We start from the raw sequence: 21,828 nt of genomic DNA, 5'->3' as shown, positions 1-21,828 counted from the left end.
AGAAAGACTTAGATGAATGGAGGATGGTAGAAAGAAAGACTTGGATGAATGGAGGATGGTAGAAAGAAAGACATAGATGAATGGAGGATGGTAGAAAGAAAGACTTGGATGAATGGAGGATGTAGAAAGAAAGACTTAGATGAATGGAGGATGGTAGAAAGAAAGACTTGGATGAATGGAGGATGGTAGAAAGAAAGACTTGGATGAATGGAGGATGGTAGAAAGAAAGACTTAGATGAATGGAGGATGGTAGAAAGAAAGACTTAGATGAATGGAGGATGGTAGAAAGAAAGACTTGGATGAATGGAGGATGGTAGAAAGAAAGACTTAGATGAATGGAGGATGGTAGAAAGAAAGACTTGGATGAATGGAGGATGGTAGAAAGAAAGACTTCGATGAATGGAGGACTGTAGACTAGACTCAGTGGTTTTAAGCGAGCTCATCTTGTCCTTCAAAGAAATGTGTGCCACATGTCAAAGGCTGTTTTGAACATGCAGGATTGAAATAGTAAATGAGTTTTTCTGGGGTTGAAGGTCAGCAGGTGCTAACATCAGCATGTTGTGAGAGTGTTGCAGCATTACGTGGAAGTAGAAAGAATTCTACACAAACATTATTCATGACTGCTGTGAAAACGTAGCAAGTGTGTGCTGAATGTTGCTGCTAAATCCACATTTTCTATCCTCCATGTTTGTTTCTATATGACATTGATTGGACTAGCGTGCACAAAGTTCAAAGTCTTCTTCTTCTCCGCAGACTTATTCCATCAAGTGTCCGGCACGGGAGGATTGACGGACCAGCGCCACCTCAGCCTGCTGCTCCACGAGGCCGTCCAGATCCCCCGACAGTTGGGCGAAGTCGCCGCTTTCGGTGGCAGCAACGTGGAGCCCAGCGTCCGCAGCTGCTTCCGCATGGTGAGGCGGGAACACGCCGCGTCTCCGTGGTCTTAGCTGGGAACACAAGGTCAGATTTGCATGACATGGTTTTAATGCGCATACTAGAGATGCGCGGATAGGCAATTATTTCATCCGCAACCGCATCAGAAAGTCGTCAACCATCCGCCATCCACCCGATGTAACATTTGATCAGAACCGCACCCGCCCGCACCCGCCCGTTGTTATATATCTAATATAGACGATGCAAGGCATTAGTGAGGTTATAAAGCTTTTGCCTGTTAAAGAAAGGAGACTGATCCAATGCAGCACAGACATTCGCGTGCCACGCTGTCACGACCCAGACGCACACCAGTGCGCAATCATATGGGAGCCGCGCTGAGCGCACCTCCAAGCGCGTCTCGCTGCCGGCGACGGCCGGGTATGGGCCCGACGCTCCAGCGCCATCCATTTTCAGGGCTAGTTGATTCGGCAGGTGGGTTGTTACGCACTCCTTAGCGGGTTCCGACTTCCATGGCCACCGTCCTGCTGTCTATATCAACCAGGGTGAGCCCCACCCCTTTCGTGAGCGCACTGCGCGCGGAGTGACCCCTGTTACGCGCCCCCGGCAACAGGGGTGGCGGGCAGGTAAGCTGCGCGGGCGGAGCGCGCGGAGTGACCCCTGTTACGAGCCCCCGGCCACGGGGGTGGCGGGCAGGTAAGCTGCTTACCTGCTGCGCGTGACGCCGGCCGCGGCGAAGGCGGACGAGGCGGGGTGTCGGTGCGGTGGGCGCGGTGGTGACCCTGGACGTGCGTCGGGCCCTTCTCGCGGATCGCCTCAGCTACGGCTCCCGGTGGGGCCCTCTCGGGGGAAGGGGCCTCGGTCCAGGACCCCGGCGAGGCGTCCCTTCTCCGCTCCGTAAAAGTGTCCATCTTTTTTTTTTTTTTTTTCTGTTGTGGCATATGCAGCAGGTGCCTGCTCGTTTTTCGTATGTGGGTAACAACATTTAACTATGTATATATATTTCCCAATTGGTTTAACTGCCACCCGCCTGAATCTATTTAAAATCTTTTTTTTTTTTTATTTCAACCGCCCGACCCGACCCGACCCGCGGATAAAATCTAATTTTTTTTTATTTCATCCGCCCGATCCGCGGATAATCCGCGGACTCCGCGGTTGTGCCCGCAAACCGCGCATCTCTAGCGCATACAGTCCTGCTCAAAAGTGTACGTACACTTGTAAAGAACATCATGTCATGTTCAATCATTTACAATCATTTCTATTTGTTTGTGATGTAGTGATTGGAGCACATACTTGTTGCTCACAAAAAAACATTCATGAAGTTTGCTTCTTTTATGAATTTATTATGGCTCTACTGAAAATGTGAGGGTCAAAAGTATACATACAGCAATGTTAATATTTGCTTACATGTCCCTTGGCAAGTTTACCTGCAATAAGGCGCTTTTGGTAGCCATCCACAAGCTTCTGCTTGACCACTTGACCACTAAATTGCTGCAGTTCAGCTAAATGTGTTGACATGGACTTGTTTCTTCAGCATTGTCCACAGTCAGGACTTTGGGAAGGCCATTCTAAAACCTTCATTCTAGCCTGATTTAGCCATTCCTTTACCACTTTTGAGGTGTGTTTGGGGGTCATTGTCCTGTTGGAACACCCAACTGCGCCCAAGACCCAACCTCCGGGCTGATGATTTTAGCTTGTCCTGAACAATTTGGAGCTAATCCTCCTTTTTCATTGTCTCATTTAAAGCAGCAGTTCCATTGGCAGCAAAACAGGCCCAGAGCATAATACTACCACCACTATGCTTGACGGTAGCATACCTGCCAACTACTCCGGTTTTCCCGTAATTAGTACGGTTTTCATCAACCTATTCCGGGTTACGGTTGCAGTGATAAAAAATACGGTTTTTCATTAATTAAAAAAAAAAAGGGTGAAAACTACGCGAATTGCACCTTGTGCAGACAAGATTTTTCGATCGGACACGGAGGAATTAGCGATGTAAAAGACCACGTTGGGACAAAAAAACACAAGTCTAATGCCGTTGCTAGCGATACAAGTGGAAAACTTTCAACGTTTTTCGTCGCCCAAACAGATTCTTTGGATGTGATAAATGCCGAAGTTTTATTTACGGAGGCAATAATTGAGCATGGATTTACAATCGCACTGGCTGATCACATGGGACAGTTAAATGTTTGTAATGCAACCTTTAAAAATCATTACGCGGTGATCGCGGTCCCAAAAATAAACTTTTCTTGCATGATAATGTCCAGAAAAACTCACTTTATATTACTATAGAGTCCTTTTAACGAATGAGTTTGATGGTTTATCACAAACCTTAAATGAAAGAAGTCCTTTGTTCTCCTGCACCATGCATGCGCTTTGGCCTTGCTTCGTGTTTGGTGCGCAATCCTGTCGGCTGTATTTCACAGCACGTCTTTGACAACTTGAAGTGGCATAAAAAAATTAAAACAAAGGGGTTATAGGAACAATCACTTTCAGTGTTTTATGCCACTTCAAGTAAACTTATCATAAAGTTACCATATCATTTTTGCAGTATGAGCAATCTGATAGAATAAATTTGGATTTTAGCCACAAAAAGGTAATGACACCAATGTTATCTATTGGAATTGTTTAGTACTGTTATACTGTTAAAAGTGTTTATACTATTTATGCTTTCAAGTCCAAGTTGAAGAAATCTTGTTAAATGTTGACAGCATAACTACCAAAATACAGAAGTATGTCCTTAATATTTTTGCAGTGCTATTTCTGTTGAAAAGTTAAAATGATTACATTAGAGATGTGATGTGCCACTTTTCAAGTGTCTGATGGCTTAAATTCATTTTCATTCATTTTTCATATTTTGAATTCTTTTGAAAGGCTTACAAAAAAACTACATTTGAATTGTAATTCCATGCTATTGACAGGACTATTAATTTTAATGAAGTTAGCTTACCATGTTTACAGTATGATAATTGTGATAGAAATGTGAATTTTAGGCACAGAATATTTTTTACAATTGAACAAGGCAGTAGATTATACAAGCTTGGACAGAAAGTTAATAATGACACCAATTTTTTTTTTTATGGAATTGTTTAGTACTGTTTTACCATTTGTTTACTGTAAAAAGTGTTTATACTGTGTCAAAGCGCTTTGAGTACCTTGAAGGTAGAAAAGCGCTATACAAGTACAACCCATTTATCATTTATCATTATTTATACTTTCAATTAACAAATTGAAGTCTTGTGAAAGGTTGACAGGATAACTGGCATTAACTGTCAAAATAATTTCAAACTATTGAAGTTAGCTTACAGAATAAACATGTCAATCAACCCATATGATTTTTGCTGTAATATTTTTGTTTTGAAAAGTCACTGTGACTGATAGAAAAGTGATGGTTTTAGCAACATTTTAACCTGTCTGAATGCTAATAATCATTTTGCGTCGGGGGGGCGAAGCCTGAACCCCCCACCAGGACTTTGTCCTGGACCTACCGGGGCCTGCGGCCCCTGGACCCTGGCTACTAGGTTTTTCTGATTTCAAAAGTTGGCAGGTATGCGGTAGGCATGGTGATCCTAGGATTAAAGGCCTCACCTTTTCTCCTCCAAACATATTGCTGGGTATTGTGGCCAAACAGCTCCATTTTTGTTCCATCTGACATCACATGGACAAAGATAAGACCTTCTGGAGGAAAGTTATGTGGTCAAAAGTGGTAAAGGAATGGCTAAATCGGGCTAGAATGAAGGTTTTGGAATGGCCTTCCCAAAGTCCTGACTTAAAGGTGTGGACAATGCTGAAGAAACAAGTCCATGTCAACACATTTAGCTGAACTGCAGCAATTTAGTGGTCAAGTGGTCAAGCAGAAGCTTGTGGATGGCTACCAAAAGCGCCTTATTGCAGGTCAACTTGCCAAGGGACATGTAAGCAAATATTAACATTGCTGTATGTATACTTTTGACCCTCACATTTTCAGTAGAGCCATAATAAATTCATAAAAGAAGCAAACTTCATGAATGTTTTTTGTGACCAACAAGTATGTGCTCCAATCATCCATCCATCCATCCATCTTCTTTCGCTTATCCGAGGTCGGGTCGCGGGGGCAGCAGCCTAAGCAGGGAAGCCCAGACTTCCCTCTCCCCAGCCACTTCGTCCAGCTCTTCCTGTGGGACCCCGAGGCGTTCCCAGGCCAGCCGGGAGACATAGTCTTCCCAACATGTCCTGGGTCTTCCCCGCGGCCTTCTACCGGTCGGACGTGCCCTAAACACCTCCCTAGGGAGGCGTTCGGGTGGCATCCTGACCAGATGCCCGAACCACTTCATCTGGCTCCTCTCGATGTGGAGGAACAGCGGCTTTACTTTGAGCTCCCCCCGGATGACAGAGCTTCTCACCCTATTTCTAAGGGAGAGCCCCGCCACCCGGCGGAGGAAACTCATTTCGGCCGCTTGTACCCGTGATCTTGTCCTTTCGGTCATAACCCAAAGCTCATGACCATAGGTGAGGATGGGAACGTAGATCGACCGGTAAATTGAGAGCTTTGCCTTCCGGCTCAGCTCCTTCTTCACCACAACGGATCGATACAGCGTCCGCATTACTGAAGACGCCGCACCGATCCGCCTGTCGATCTCACCATCCACTCTTCCCTCACTCGTGAACAAGACTCCGAGGTACTTGAACTCCTCCACTTGGGGCAAGATCTCCTCCCCAACCCGGAGATGGCACTCCACCCTTTACCGGGCGAGAACCATGGACTCGGACTTGGAGGTGCTGATTCTCATCCCAGTCGCTTCACACTCGGCTGCGAACCGATCCAGTGAGAGCTGAAGATCCTGGCCAGATGAAGCCATCAGGACCACATCATCTGCAAAAAGCAGAGACCTAATCCTGCAGCCACCAAACCAGATCCCCTCAACGCCTTGGCTGCGCCTAGAAATTCTGTCCATAAAAGTTATGAACAGAATGGGTGACAAAGGGCAGCCTTGGCGGAGTCCAACCCTCACTGGAAACGTGTCCGACTTACTGCCGGCAATGCGGACCAAGCTCTGGCACTGATCATACAGGGAGCGGACTGCCACAATCAGACAGTCCAATACCCCATACTCTCTGAGCACTCCCCACAGGACTTCCCGAGGGACACGGTCGAATGCCTTCTCCAAGTCCACAAAACACATGTAGACTGGTTGGGCAAACTCCCATGCACCCTCAAGGACCCTGCCGAGAGTATAGAGCTGGTCCACAGTTCCACGACCAGGACGAAAAACACACTGTTCCTCCTGAATCCGAGGTTCGACTATCCGGCGTAGCCTCCTCTCCAGTACACCTGAATAGACCTTACCGGGAAGGCTGAGGAGTGTGATCCCACGATAGTTAGAGCACACCCTCCGGTTCCCCTTCTTAAAGAGAGGAACCACCACCCCGGTCTGCCAATCCAGAGGTACCGCCTCCGATGTCCACGCGATGCTGCAGAGTCTTGTCAACCAAGACAGCCCCACAGCCTCCAGAGCCTTAAGGAACTCTGTGCTCCAATCACTACATCACAAAAAAATAGAAATGATTGTAAAGTGAAGACAGCCATGACATGATGTTCTTTACACGTGTACGTAGACTTTTGATCAGGACTGTACCTTCCCTGCTGGCTGATGCGTTCCAGACATGTGAGTTGTGCATGAGTTGGTGTTTTTCCGCTCAGGGCTGTTTTTGTAGGGCGTAAGTTGAGTTTGTAGCCTGTGACATTTGCTGTGGGGCAGCACTTCATTTTAGCGCTGTAAAAAGTGACACTCCATGGGATTCATGAGCGGGTGGCCTTTTCACGCCCTGATATTCAAAGCACATCCTAATTATGCTCGCCCTGTTCTGCTCCACGCTTGTCCTATCAGACACGGCTGATTAAAATCAATCCCTTTTGCCATTTGCTTCATGTCGGGAGCATTTAGTCGCACATTAAATATCACAAAGTGTGGCGACGTCTGAGGAAGTTCACCTTCCACAGCAACCTCAGCTACCAGCTATTTGCAAACTTTGTGATTGAACAACTATTTTGTGTGTCCGATCGCATCGTTCAGTCATTGAGACACAAACACAGGGGGTGTGTCCTTCTAGTGGAGGCGGAGCCTTCCACTCACTTTCTGCACAAGACGCACCCACGTCTTCAGCGCGTTTGTGTGAGTTTCCTCTTTTTTTACTCGTTTTGTCCGTTTTCTTACCTCAAAATGAGTCCCACAAAAACAACACAACAGCCTGGGCATCTTTGTGGAAGAAAAAAAAGACTTTGCAAGAAGTCCGGTGCATTTTTCTAAAAGGCTCCGTGTGTAATTGTGAAGACACCATACCTTTTTGGGAATAACATGTGTTGCGTCAGACCAGTTCTAAGTTACTGCTCAATCCCAAGTTCTTTCGATGACATATATGCTGAGTAAGAAGGACCATCAAGACAGAATTGGAATATTTTCAAGTTTATTCCAAAGCTTTGGGAGATCAACTTAATCAATGCATTCGTATCGGCTGCTCTAGTTGATCTGGCATTCCAAGGGAAAAACACACTCTTTTCACACAAAAGAAAGCCCCCATCTCCCACCTCTCAACACTGATAAGAAACCAGTGGGGGACTTTGCAAGAAGTCCCGTGCATTTTTCTAAAAGGCTCCGTGTGTAATTGTGAAGACACCATACCTTTTGGGAATAACATGTGTTGCGTCAGACCAGTTCTAAGTTACTGCTCAACCCCAAGTTCTTTCGATGACATATATGCTGAGTAAGAAGGACCATCAAGACAGAATTGGAATATTTTCAAGTTTATTCCAAAGCTTTGGGAGATCAACTTAATCAATGCATTCGTATCGGCTGCTCTAGTTGATCTGGCATTCCAAGGGAAAAACACACTCTTTTCACACAAAAGAAAGCCCCCATCTCCCACCTCTCAACACTGATAAGAAACCAATGGGGGAGGTTTTCACATTCCAAGGTTGAGACATAAAACAGACAATCTGAATACAAAGAGAGACTGGTAGAATAAGCAAGGAAAAGTACTAGATACTCTAAACATGGCTATGTAAAAAAGAAAAATGTCATGTCTGTGTGATCAGGTTTTATTTTTGGAATTTTTGTGCACTTTTGTTTTGTTTTGTCACCATAGTTACCCATTAGTTTCACCTGTCATGTCACGCACCTGTTTTGAGTCACGCACCTGTTGTTAATCATGTCCATAAGTATTTAAGTTCATTCATTTTCTGTTGTTCGTCCTGACGACCTCACACCACATTTATGCTCTGTCCATTTTTTCATGTCCATGTTCACGCTGCTCCTTTTTTGTCCATGCCAAGTAAGTTTTCTTTATTCAAGCCATAGTTTGCAAGTTTTGTTTAATTGTTCATAGTTTATTCTCCGCCACTGTGCGCGCCTTTTGTTTGATCCTTTTTTTGTATTTATAGTTAATAAATAAATCATGTACCTTAATTCCCGTCTCGCCCGTGCCAACTTTCCGTTGCATCCTGGAAAAGCACACACCCCGGACCCAGTCTTGACAAAAAAAACTCTTAATCATATCTACATCCTTTCCACACATGCCAGAGCAGACTTATTGCACGGCGACATGACGTGTAGCACTTCTTCAACACAAGAGAACACGCAGGGAAGAGGGTCGGAGGAGGGGGGGGGGGGGTTCCAGGGGCTGCGGCCCCCCGAGCCCTTGTCTTTCTCCTTCTGCTCCTTTCCTTCAGTGACTTTGACTTCTTTAAATGTTTACTCTTGTCGCAATATGCTTGGTAAAGTTCAGGCTTGTAAAATATCCGCGGAAATCAGCGTTCTTAAACAGTCATGTTCGCGTCATATTATTACTTCCTTGTTGTTTTAATAAAATATACCAAAATATATGATCGAAACTAAATGTGTTGAACGCTCGCCTCAGCCGCAGGTTCTCGCTTTCCTCCTGCTGAACGCCGCACCGAGTTGCAGGTCGGGGAGACCATGAAGAGCAAGGAAACAAGCTCGTTGTATTATTTACTGACAAATGTAAACAGAGGTCACAACACCGGAGCTGTATTACCTGAGGGGGCGTGGCTACAGGATAGATTTGCCAACTGAGAAATGTTCTTTGCATGCACGTTAAATACTTTAACATGACATGTTCAATGGTAATCAAGTTGGTAAATGATCCACGAAACATTCTGTGGTACATCACAAAGACAGCCAATAGAGGTTGGTGAATGAGAATAAATCTAAAGGTCAAATATAATGCAGGAAACTTTGTTTTTATTTTCTACATTTTCTTTTTGTTTCAAAGGCTGCTGAAAGTTAAGGATTTCTGATCATTTGCGAGGGCACCATTGTGGCTTCTTTGTGAGTGCGCGTGTTGCCGGAGCAAGAAACAGTTCAGGCGGTTTTTAAATAGAAAGTTAAGGATTTCTGGTCATTTGAATTGTACGTTTAGGATTTCTGATCATTTGCGAGGGCACCATTGTGGCTTCTTTGTGAGTGCGCGTGTTTCCGGAGCAACAACAGTTCAGCGTGTTTTTAAATAGAAAGTTGATCCATTGCTCTTTGTTATGTGTATTTATTTGACATACTGAATTTTTCGTACTATAAGTGGCAGTTTTTTTCATAGTTTGGCCGGAGGTGCGACTTATACTCAGGAGCGACTTATGTGTGAAATGATGAACACATTATAATATTATTGATCTCATTCACGTAAGAGACTAGACGTATAAGATTTCATGGGATTTAGTGACAGATTGTTTGGTAAACGTATAGCATGTTCTATATGTTATAGTTATTTGAATGACTCTTACCATAATATGTTACGTTAACATACCAGTTGGTTATTTATGCCTCATATAACGTACACTTATTCAGCCTGTTGTTCACTATTCTTCATTTATTTTAAATTCCCTTTCAAATGTCTATTCTTGCTGTTGGCTTTTATCACATACAAAAATTCCCCAAAAATGCGACTTATACTCCAGTGTGACTTATTTTTCTGTGATGGCTTTATCAGAAGTAGACATGCACTCTACTGAGGTGGCAAGTTATGATGCGTTCAGTTTATCACAACATCAAGCAAACAATCGGAAAATTCCCGTCATATCAATTCCTAGATATGGTCGAAATTATTTAAAGTGCACTACACATAATAAACGCAACATTATTAATATTGCTACTACGGATAATTTCAACAAAAAACTCCTCAAAACAGCCCACTACCTATAATATGGGCTTCTTAAACATAAGATCATTATCTTCCAAAACGTTATTAGTTAATGAGGTCATTAGAGACAATAATCTTGACGTCATTGGTCTCGCCGAGACCTGGCTCAAACCAGACGATTTCTTTGCGCTGGGTGAGGCGTCTCCTCCTAACTATACGAATGCACATATTGCCCGTCCCATTAAAAGGGGTGGGGGAGTCGCACTCATATACAACAAAAACTTTAACCTTACCCCGAACCTAAATAATAAATATAACTCGTTTGAGGTGCTTACTTAGGTTAGGTTATAGTTGTCCATCGATTCGATGATGACCATCTTCTTTTATTTATGAGTCTGCTGATGTTTGAAAAGTCCGATCCTGGATCTGAGGTCGGAGACTCAGGTAAAGAAGATACCTGCGCAATGATGGTTTTTAGAGTGGCATGAGGGGTGCGCTTTTCCCAACGCCACTACCTTGATTGTAAGAAGATCGTTCCAGTGGCAAGGGAGACCCTAGACGACCGGCATCTTCTTACAACTGCAGGAAGCTGCCGGAATCCAGGTTTTTGGGAAACCGCCTCAAAGCTTGCCGCCACCAGCTTGCTTTTCTGTCAGGGTGTGCTCCCTTAGCCTTCGTCCGCTTTTACAGCCATTGTGGTGCTTCTCACTGCTACCATCTTCTGCCTGCTCCACCGTTGAGGTCTTCGGGATCACTCTTAGTCTGGACTCTACCCTTCGACCTGTTCGGCTTGGGTAACCCTGCCAGGAGTACAAGACTCCAGCCGACATAGCTCTAGGGGTCATGGAGACGCGCAAAGTGCCCCACCACGATAAGGTGGTGATCCCGTCGGTGCTTACTATGAGGTTTGTCACACCGCTGCCTCTCCACCTGGCTGTTATCTACCGCCCCCCAGGACCCAATTCGGACTTCATCAGTGAATTTTCAGAGTTTGTTGCTGATTTAGTGACGCACGCCGACAATATAATCATAATGGGGGACTTTAATATCCATATGAATACCCCATCGGACCCTCAGTGCATGGCGCTCCAGACTATAATTGATAGCTGTGGTCTTACACAAATAATAAATGAACCTACGCATCGCAACGGTAATACGATAGATCTAGTGCTGGTCAGGGGTGTCACCACCTCCAAAGTTACGATACTCCCGTATACTAAAGTAATGTCCGATCATTACCTTATAAAATTTGAAGTTCTGACTCATTGTCAACAAACTAATAATAATAATTACTATAGCAGCCGCAACATTAATGCTGCCACAACGATGACTCTTGCTGGCCTACTGCCTTCGGTAATGGCACCATTCCCAAATTATGTCGGCTGTATTGATAACCTCACTAACAACTGTAACGACGCCCTGCGCGACACCATTGATAGTATAGCACCGCTAAAACAAAAAAGAGCCCCTAAAAGGCGCACCCCATGGTTTACAGAAGAAACTAGAGCCCATAAATTATCATGTAGAAAGCTGGAACGCAAATGGCGTGCTACTAAACTTGAGGTTTTCCATCAAGCATGGAGTGATAGTTTAATAACTTATAAACACATGCTTACCTTAGCTAAAGCTAAATATTACTCAAATCTCATCCACCTCAACAAAAATGATCCTAAATTTTTGTTTAGTACAGTAGCATCGCTAACCCAACAAGGGACTCCTCCCAGTAGCTCCACCCACTCAGCAGATGATTTTATGAATTTGTTTAATAAGAAAATGGAACTCATTAGAAAGGAGATTAAAGACAACGCATCCCAGCTACAACTGGGTTCTATTAACACAGATACGACTGTATCTACGAAGGATACCGCCCTCCAAAATAGTTTCTCTCTCTTTGATGAAATAACATTAGAGGAATTGTTAAGATGTGTTAAGGGGACCAAACAAACAACATGTTTACTTGACCCATTTCCTGGGAAACTTATCAAGGAGCTTTTTCTATTATTAGGTCCATCAGTGCTAAATATTATAAACTTATCACTTTCCTCTGGCACTGTTCCACTAGCATTCAAAAAAGCGGTTATTCATCCTCTGCTCAAAAGACCTAACCTCGATCCTGACCTCATGGTAAACTACCGGCCGGTGTCCCACCTTCCCTTTATCTCGAAAATCCTCGAAAAAAATCGTTGCACAGCAGCTAAATGAACAGTTTTAGTTAGTGTCTAACTATCTCTGTGAACCTTTTCAATCCGGTTTCAGGGCAAATCACTCTACGGAGACAGCCCTCGCAAAAATGACTAATGATCTACTGCTAACCATGGATTCTGATGCGTCATCCATGTTGCTGCTTCTTGATCTTAGCGCTGCTTTCGATACCGTCGATCATAATATTTTATTAGAGCGTATCAAAACACGTATTGGTATGTCAGACTTAGCCTTGTCGTGGTTTAACTCTTATCTTACTGACAGGATGCAGTGCGTCTCCCATAACAATGTGACCTCGGACTATGTTAAGGTAACGTGCGGAGTCCCCCAGGGTTCGGTTCTTGGCCCTGCACTCTTTAGTATTTACATGCTGCCGCTAGGCGACATCATACGCAAATACGGTGTTAGCTTTCATTGTTATGCTGATGACAGCCAACTCTACATGCCCCTAAAGCTGACCAACACGCCGGATTGTAGTCAGCTGGAGGCGTGTCTTAATGAAATTAAACAATGGATGTCCGCTAACTTCTTGCAACTCAACACTAAGAAAACGGAAATGCTGATTATCGGTCCTGCTAAACACCGACATTTATTTGATAATACCACCTTAACATTTGACAACCAAACAATTACACAAGGCGAATCAGTAAAGAATCTGGGTATTATCTTTGACCCAACTCTCTCGTTTGAGTCACACATTAAGAGTGTTACTAAAACGGCCTTCTTTCATCTCCGTAATATCGCTAAAATTTGTTTTATTTTATCCACTAGCGACGCTGAGATCATTATTCATGCGTTCGTTACGTCTCGTCTCGATTACTGTAACGTATTATTTTCGGGTCTCCCTATGTCTAGCATTAAAAGACTACAATTGGTACAAAATGCGGCTGCTAGACTTTTGACAAGAACAAGAAAGTTTGATCATATTACGCCTATACTGTATATACCTTTATATACATTAATATATACCTATACTGGCTCACCTGCACTGGCTTCCTGTGCACTTAAGATGCGACTTTAAGGTTTTACTACTTACGTATAAAATACTACACGGTCTAGCTCCGTCCTATCTTGCCGATTGTATTGTACCATATGTCCCGGCAAGAAATCTGCGTTCAAAGAACTCCGGCTTATTAGTGATTCCCAGAGCCCAAAAAAAGTCTGCGGGCTGTAGAGCATTTTCTATTGGGGCTCCAGTACTATGGAATGCCCTCCCGGTAACAGTTAGAGATGCTACCTCAGTAGAAACATTTAAGTCCCATCTCAAAACTCATTTGTATACTCTAGCCTTTGAATAGCCCCCTCTTTTTTTTTAGACCAGTTGATCTGCCGTTTCTTTTCTTTTCTCCTCTGCTCCCCCCTACCCCTTGTGGAAGGGGAGACACACAGGTCCGGTGGCCATGGATGGGCTGCTGACTGTCCGGGGTCGGGACCCGGGGTGGACCGCTCGCCTGTGTATCGGTTGGGAACATCTCTGCGCTGCTGACCCGTCTCCGCTTGGGATGGTTTCCTGCTGCCCCCACTGTGGACTGGACTCTTACTGTTATGTTGGATCCACTATGGACTGGACTCTCACAATATTATGTTAGACCCACTCGACATCCATTGCATTCGGTCTCCCTAGAGGGGGGGGGTTACCCACATATGCGGTCCTCTCCAAGGTTTCTCATAGTCATTCACATCGACGTCCCACTGGGGTGAGTTTTTCCTTGCCCTTATGTGGGGTCTGTACCGAGGATGTCGTTGGGGCTTGTGCAGCCCTTTGAGACACTTGTGATTTAGGGCTATATAAATAAACATTGATTGATTGATTGATATATGTTTTTTCCTTCTTTATTATGCATTTTTGGCCGGTGCGACTTATACTCCAGTGCGACTTATACTGTGAAAAATACGGTACAGGACTGTATAACACTTTATATTGTGTACAAACCTTCATGAAAATAGGGACTTTTGTTGAGGCTGGAACCATTGTTCATGATGACATAGTTTCTTATAGGAACTGTTTCACCATGCAATTGACCAACCATGTTCAGGAACCAATGAAGTTGGTAAATGGAGGTTTTAGTTTGGAGTGAGGAATGAAGAATCCATACGAGTAAAAACGCTACGGATGGCTATAAGACGGTGCAGGACTTTTACTTCCGGTTGAAGGCTCGGTCTAAACAGCTTTGTGACCGTCGGCGAAGAGAAAGCCATAAATTAACTGCACCGTTTTTGTAAGCCGCAGGGTTCAAAGTCTAGTCAAATAGTAGAAATGTAGAGTACATTTCTTGAGAAAAGATGGAAGTACTTTATTGATGCATGAAAAGATGTGGCGGGCCAGATGTGGCCTGAGGTTGGGACACCTGCGTGTTGGAGCCTTCTTCATCCCAGGAGAGATCCACTTCTTTAAAGCTCATTGTCTGTAGGATGACCACACACACACACACACACACACACACACACACACACACACACACACACACGTGCATTTATGATGCAGCAGTGCTCCAGCAGCAGAGAAGGCCGCAGGGAAATCAAACTCTTAATGCACCTCGGATGCAGACTTAATGAGAATTTAGCACATCACAGATTTCCATCGCTTAGCAAGTCATTCCTTTATGAAGACGTCTTCCCTCCAAGGCCATCCTGGAATCCTCAACAAGGTGTCTTGGGGAGACGAACGCTGCGCGGTTTAGTGCAGAGCCCACAAGCAGTGAAGTTGTCAGGTTGTGTAAATGGTAAATAAAAAGAGAATACAACAAATCCTTTTCAACTTATATTCAATTGAATAGACCGCAAAGACAAGATATTTCATGTTCACACTGAGAAACTTTGGTATTTTTTGCAAATACAGGTAAAAGCCAGTAAATTAGAATATTTTGAAAAACTTGATTTATTTCAGTAATTGCATTCAAAAGGTGTAACTTGTACATTATATTTATTCATTGCACACAGACTGATGCATTCAAATGTTTATTTCATTTAATTTTGATGATTTGAAGTGGCAACAAATGAAAATCCAAAATTCCGTGTGTCACAAAATTAGAATATTACTTAAGGCTAATACAAAAAAGGGATTTTTAGAAATGTTGGCCAACTGAAAAGTATGAAAATGAAAAATATGAGCATGTACAATACTCAATACTTGGTTGGAGCTCCTTTTGCCTCAATTACTGCGTTAATGCGGCGTGGCATGGAGTGGATGAGTTTCTGGCACTGCTCAGGTGTTATGAGAGCCCAGGTTGCTCTGATAGTGGCCTTCAACTCTTCTGCGTTTTTGGGTCTGGCATTCTGCATCTTCCTTTTCACAATACCCCACAGATTTTCTATGGGGCTAAGGTCAGGGGAGTTGGCGGGCCAATTTAGAACAGAAATACCATGGTCCGTAAACCAGGCACGGGTATATTTTGCGCTGTGTGCAGGCGCCAAGTCCTGTTGGAACTTGAAATCTCCATCTCCATAGAGCAGGTCAGCAGCAGGAAGCATGAAGTGCTCTAAAACTTGCTGGTAGACGGCTGCGTTGACCCTGGATCTCAGGAAACAGAGTGGACCGACACCAGCAGATGACATGGCACCCCAAACCATCACTGATGGTGGAAACTTTACACTAGACTTCAGGCAACGTGGATCCTGTGCCTCTCCTGTCTTCCTCCAGACTCTGGGACCTCGATTTCCAAAGGAAATGCAAAATTTGCATGATTGGGTGATGGTTTGGGGTGCCATGTCATCTGCTGGTGTCGGTCCACTCTGTTTCCTGAGATCCAGGGTCAACGCAGCCGTCTACCAGCAAGTTTTAGAGCACTTCATGCTTCCTGCTGCTGACCTGCTCTATGGAGATGGAGATTTCAAGTTCCAACAGGACTTGGCGCCTGCACACAGCGCAAAATCTACCCGTGCCTGGTTTACGGACCATGGTATTTCTGTTCTAAATTGGCCCGCCAACTCCCCTGACCTTAGCCCCATAGAAAATCTGTGGGGTATTGTGAAAAGGAAGATGCAGAATGCCAGACCCAAAAACGCAGAAGAGTTGAAGGCCACTATCAGAGCAACCTGGGCTCTCATAACACCTGAGCAGTGCCAGAAACTCATCGACTCCATGCCACGCCGCATTAACGCAGTAATTGAGGCAAAAGGAGCTCCAACCAAGTATTGAGTATTGTACATGCTCATATTTTTCATTTTCATACTTTTCAGTTGGCAAACATTTCTAAAAATCCCTTTTTTGTATTAGCCTTAAGTAATATTCTAATTTTGTGACACACGGAATTTTGGATTTTCATTTGTTGCCACTTCAAATCATCAAAATTAAATGAAATAAACATTTGAATGCATCAGTCTGTGTGCAATGAATAAATATAATGTACAAGTTACACCTTTTGAATGCAATTACTGAAATAAATCAAGTTTTTCAAAATATTCTAATTTACTGGCTTTTACCTGTATTAGCTCATTTGGAATTTGATAGCTGTAACATGTTCCAAAAAAGCTGGCACAAGTGGCAAAAAAGAGTGAGAAAGTTGAGGAATGCTCATCAAAGACTTATTTGGAACATCCCACAGGTGAACAGGCTAATTGGGAACAGGTGGGTGCCATGATTGGGTATTAAAAGTAGATTCCATGAAATGCTCACTCGTTCACAAACAAGGACGGAGCGAGGGTCACCACTTTGTCAACAAATGCCTGAGCAAATTGTTTAAGAACAACATTTCTCAACAAGGAATTTCGGGATTTCACCATCTACGCTCCGTAATATCATCAAAAGGTTCAGAGAATCTGGAGAAATCACTGCACATAAGCCATGATATTAATAACACACCTTGGATCCCTCAGGCGGTACCGCATCAAAAAGCCACATCAGTGTGTAAAGGACATCACCACATGGGCTCAGGAACACTTCAGAAACCCACTGTCAGTAACTGCAGTTGGTCGCTACATCTGTAAGTGCAAGTTAAAACTCTCCTATGCAAAGCCAAAGTCACTTATCAACAACACCCAGAGACCTCAGCTCATCTAAGATGGACTGATGCAAAGTGGGAAAGTGTTCTGTGGTCTTGACGAGTCCACATTTCAAATTGTTTATGGAAACTGTGGACCAAAAAGGAAAAGAACAATGGGGACTGTTGTCGGGTGAAAGTGTAAAAGGCAGCATGTGTGATGGTATGGGGGTGTATTAGTGGCCAAGACATGGGTAACTTACACATCTGTGAAGGCGCCATTAATGCTGAACGGTACTTACAGGTTTTGGAGCAACATATGCTGCCATCCAAGCGACGTTATCATGGACGCCCCTGCTTATTTCAGCAAGACAATGCCATAGCCAGGTGTTACATCAACGTGGCTTCATAGTAAAAGAGTGCAGGTACTAGACTGGCCTGCCTGTAGTCCAGACATTGAAAATGTGTGAAGACCTAAAACATGAGAAGGGAGACTGTTGAACAACTTAAGCTGTACATGAATGGGACATAATTCCACTTCAAAAATGTGTCTCCTCAGTTCCCAAACCTTTACTGAGTGTTGTTAAAAGGAAAGGCCCATGTAACACACTGGTAAAAATGCCATTAAATTCCAAGTTCATGGTTATTTGCAAAAATAATAAAGTTTCTTGGTGTGAACATGAAATATCTTGTCTTTGCAGTCTATTCAATTGAATATAAGTTGAAAAGGATTTGACAATCATTGTTTTTCTCTACAAGGTGACAACTGTAGAAAATGGAAGGATGGAACTTGACTGGTGTACACGTGGACTTCATACCTGCCAACTACTCCGGTTTTCCCGTAATTAGTACGGTTTTCATCAACCTATTCCGGGTTACGGTTGCAGTGATAAAAAATACGGGTTTTCATTAATTAAAAAAAAAAAAGGGTGAAAACTACGTGAATTGCACCTTGTGCAGACAAGATTTTTCGATCGGACGCGGAGGAATTAGCGATGTAAAAGACCACGTTGGGACAAAAAAACACAAGTCTAATGCCGTTGCTAGCGATACAAGTGGAAAACTTTCAACGTTTTTCGTCGCCCAAACAGATTCTTTGAATGTGATAAATGCCGAAGTTTTATTTACGGAGGCAATAATTGAGCATGGACTTCCAATCGCACTGGCTGATCACATGGGACAGTTACATGTTTGTAATGCAACCTTTAAAAATCATTACGCGGTGATCGCGGTCCCAGAAATAAACTTTTCTTGCATGATAATGTCCAGAAAAACTCACTTTATATATTACTATAGAGTCCTTTTAACGAATGAGTTTGATGGTTTATCACAAACCTTAAATGAAAGAAGTCCTTTGTTCTCCTGCACCATGCATGCGCTTTGGCCTTGCTTCGTGTTTGGTGCGCAATCCTGTCGGCTGTATTTCACAGCACGTCTTTGACAACTTGAAGTGGCATAAAACATTTAAAACAAAGGGGTTATAGGAACAATCACTTTCAGTGTTTTATGCCACTTCAAGTTGTCAAAGACGGTATGCTGGTGCCCGACTGCCACAAGTGGAACAAACATTTGAAACAAAGGGGTTATAGGAACAATCACTTTCAGTGTTTTATGCCACTTCAAGTTGTCAAAGACGGTATGCTGGTGCCCGACTGCCACAAGTGGAACAAACATTTGAAACAAAGGGGTTATAGGAACAATCACTTTCAGTGTTTTATGCCACTTCAAGTACCGTATTTTCCGCACTATTAGCCGCACCTAAAAACCACAAATTTACTCAAAAGCTGACAGTGCGGCTTATAACCCGGTGCGCTTTATATATGGATTAATATTAAGATTCATTTTCATAAAGTTTCGGTCTCGCAACTACGGTAAACAGCCGCCATCTTTTTTCCCCGTAGAAGAGGAAGTGCTTCTTCTTCTACGCAAGCAACCGCCAAGGTAAGCACCCGCTCCCATAGAACAGGAAGCGCTTCTTCTTCTACTGTAAGCAACCACCCGCCCCCATAGAAGAGAAAAAGCGCGCGGATATTACGTTTCATTTCCTTTGTGTGTTTACATCTGTAAAGACCACAAAATGGCTCCTACTAAGCGACAGGTTTCCGGTTCATGAAAAGACGCAATCTCTCCATCCGCACACGGACTACTATTTCACAGCAACTGCCTAAAGACTTTCAAGAAAAGCTGGCTACTTTCCGTGCATATTGTAAAAACAAGATAGCTGAAAAAAAAGATCCGGCCAGAGAACATTATCAACATGGACGAGGTTCCACTGACTTTTGATATTCCTGTGAACCGCACTGTGGATACAACGGGAGCACGTACGGTGAATATTCGCACCACAGGGAATGAGAAGTCATCCTTCACTGTGGTTCTAGCTTGCCATGCTAATGGCCAGAAACTTCCACCCATGGTGATATTCAAAAGGAAGACCTTGCCAAAAGAGACCTTTCCAGCCGGCGTCATCATAAAAGCTAACTCGAAGGGATGGATGGATGAAGAAAAGATGAGCGAGTGGTTAAGGTAAGTTTACGCGAAGAGGCCGGGTGGCTTTTTTCACGCAGCTCCGTCCATGTTGATATACGACTCCATGCGCGCCCACATCACGCTGGTTTTTAATATATTATTAAAGTTTGACTGACCTATCTGACTGTTTTTTTGACATTCCTTTAGCGCAGTTAGATGCGGCTTATAACACGGGGCGGCTTATAGGTGGACAAAGTTTTGAAATATGCCGTTCATTGAAGGCGCGGTTTATAACCCAGGGCGTCTTATGGTGCGGAAAATACGGTAAACTTATCATAAAGTTACCATATCATTTTTGCAGTATGATCAATCTGATAGAATAAATGTGGATTTTAGCCACAAAAAGGTAATGACACCAATGTTATCTATTGGAATTGTTTAGTACTGTTATACTGTTAAAAGTGTTTATACTATTTATGCTTTCAAGTCCAAGTTGAAGAAATCTTGTTAAATGTTGACAGCATAACTACCAAAATACAGAAGTATGTCCTTAATATTTTTGCAGTGCTATTTCTGTTGAAAAGTACAAATGATTACATTAGAGATGTGATGTGCCACTTTTCAAGTGTCTGATGGCTTAAATTAATTTTCATATTTTGAATTCTTTTGAAAGGCTTACAAAAAAAACTACATTTGAATTGTAATTCCATGCTATTGACAGGACTATTAATTTTAACGAAGTTAGCTTACCATGTTTACAGTATGATAATTGTGATAGAAATGTGAATTTTAGGCACAGAATATTTTTCACAATTGAACAAGGCAGTAGATTATACAAGCTTGGACAGAAAGTTAATAATGACACCACTTTTTTTTTTAATGGAATTGTTTAGTACTGTTTGTCAGGACTTGGACTTTGGCTTGGTTTGTTCTCCCGTGGTGCAAATGAATTGGACTGGTCAAGGCTTGAAGGTGGGTACATGATTTATTTTAAACTATCAAAAAAGGAATAAACAAAAAGCGCGCACAGTGGCGGAGAATAAAACTAGACTTTAAACACAAAACTTGCACATTGGCAGAAACTATGAACAATTAAACAAAACACTAACTGTGGCTTAACAAACAAAAACTTACTTGGCATGGAACCGGCATGAAAAAAAGAGTAGCAAGGGTCATCAGGGTGTGGAGAGTGTGCAGGAGCATAAATGTGGTGATGTCGTCAGGAGGAACAACAGAAAATGAATGAACTTAAATACTATGGACATGATTAGTGAAAGCAGGTGCGTGACTCAAAACGTGAAACAGGTGTGTGACGTGACAGGTGAAAACTAATGGTTGCTATGGTGACAAGAGTGCACAATGAGTCCAAACGTGGAACAGGTGCGTGACGTGACAGGTGAAACTAATGGTTGCTATGGTGACAAAACAAAACAAAAGTGCACAAAAAGTCCAAAATTTAAACCGAACATTACTAAAACAAAACATGATCACACAGACATGACACTGTTTTACCATTTGTTTACTGTAAAAAGTGTTTATACTTTCAATCAACAAATTGAAGTCTTGTGAAAGGTTGACAGGATAACTGGCATTAACTGTCAAAATAATTTCAAACTATTGAAGTTAGCTTACAGAATAAACATGTCAATCAACCCATATGATTTTTGCTGTAATATTTTTGTTTTGAAAAGTCACTGTGACTGATAGAAAAGTGATGGTTTTAGCAACATTTTAACCTGTCTGAATGCTAATAATCATTTTGCGTCGGGGGGCGAACCTGAACCCCCCACCAGGACTTTGTCCTGGACCTACCGGGGCCTGCGGCCCCTGGACCCTGGCTACTAGGTTTTTCTGATTTCAAAAGTTGGCAGGTATGGGACTTGACTGGTGTACACGTGGACTTCCAGTCCTTCTTCATCTTCCTGCCTTGCCTGCCTATATTTCACAGTCTTGTCTGCGCAGGCTTCAGGCAAGCCGGCCATCGAGGTGTCGCACTTCCTGGACTGGACCAGCCTGGAGCCCCAGTCCATGGTCTGGCTGCCCGTGCTGCACCGGGTGACGGCAGCAGAGTCCACCAAGCACCAGGCCAAATGTCACGTCTGCAAACAATGTCCCATCAAGGGCTTCAGGCAGGTGGAAAGGTCCAAATGATGCGTGTCTCGCATCATTTATTTATGCGGCAGCCAAAGTCTTTAGAAGTGCATCCTGCGGGATTGGAGCG

General features: G+C 43.4%; 1 protein-coding gene across 1 annotated transcript in view; it reads left to right on the top strand.

The window, feature by feature from the left end:
• drp2 (dystrophin related protein 2) overlaps positions 1–21,828 on the top strand; it is a 411,043-nt gene that overhangs the window by 343,350 nt on the left and 45,865 nt on the right. The window contains exons 15-16 of the mRNA XM_061930041.2: positions 754–911; positions 21,570–21,736. Of these exons, the coding sequence (XP_061786025.2) occupies positions 754–911; positions 21,570–21,736 (325 nt within the window). The remainder of the gene's footprint in view (positions 1–753; positions 912–21,569; positions 21,737–21,828) is intronic.

This window comes from Nerophis lumbriciformis, linkage group LG36, assembly GCF_033978685.3.
Source record: "Nerophis lumbriciformis linkage group LG36, RoL_Nlum_v2.1, whole genome shotgun sequence".
Taxonomy (NCBI): Eukaryota; Metazoa; Chordata; class Actinopteri; order Syngnathiformes; family Syngnathidae; genus Nerophis; species Nerophis lumbriciformis.
The sequence above is the reverse complement of the archived record's forward strand: the minus strand, read 5'-3'. Positions and strand labels throughout refer to the sequence as shown.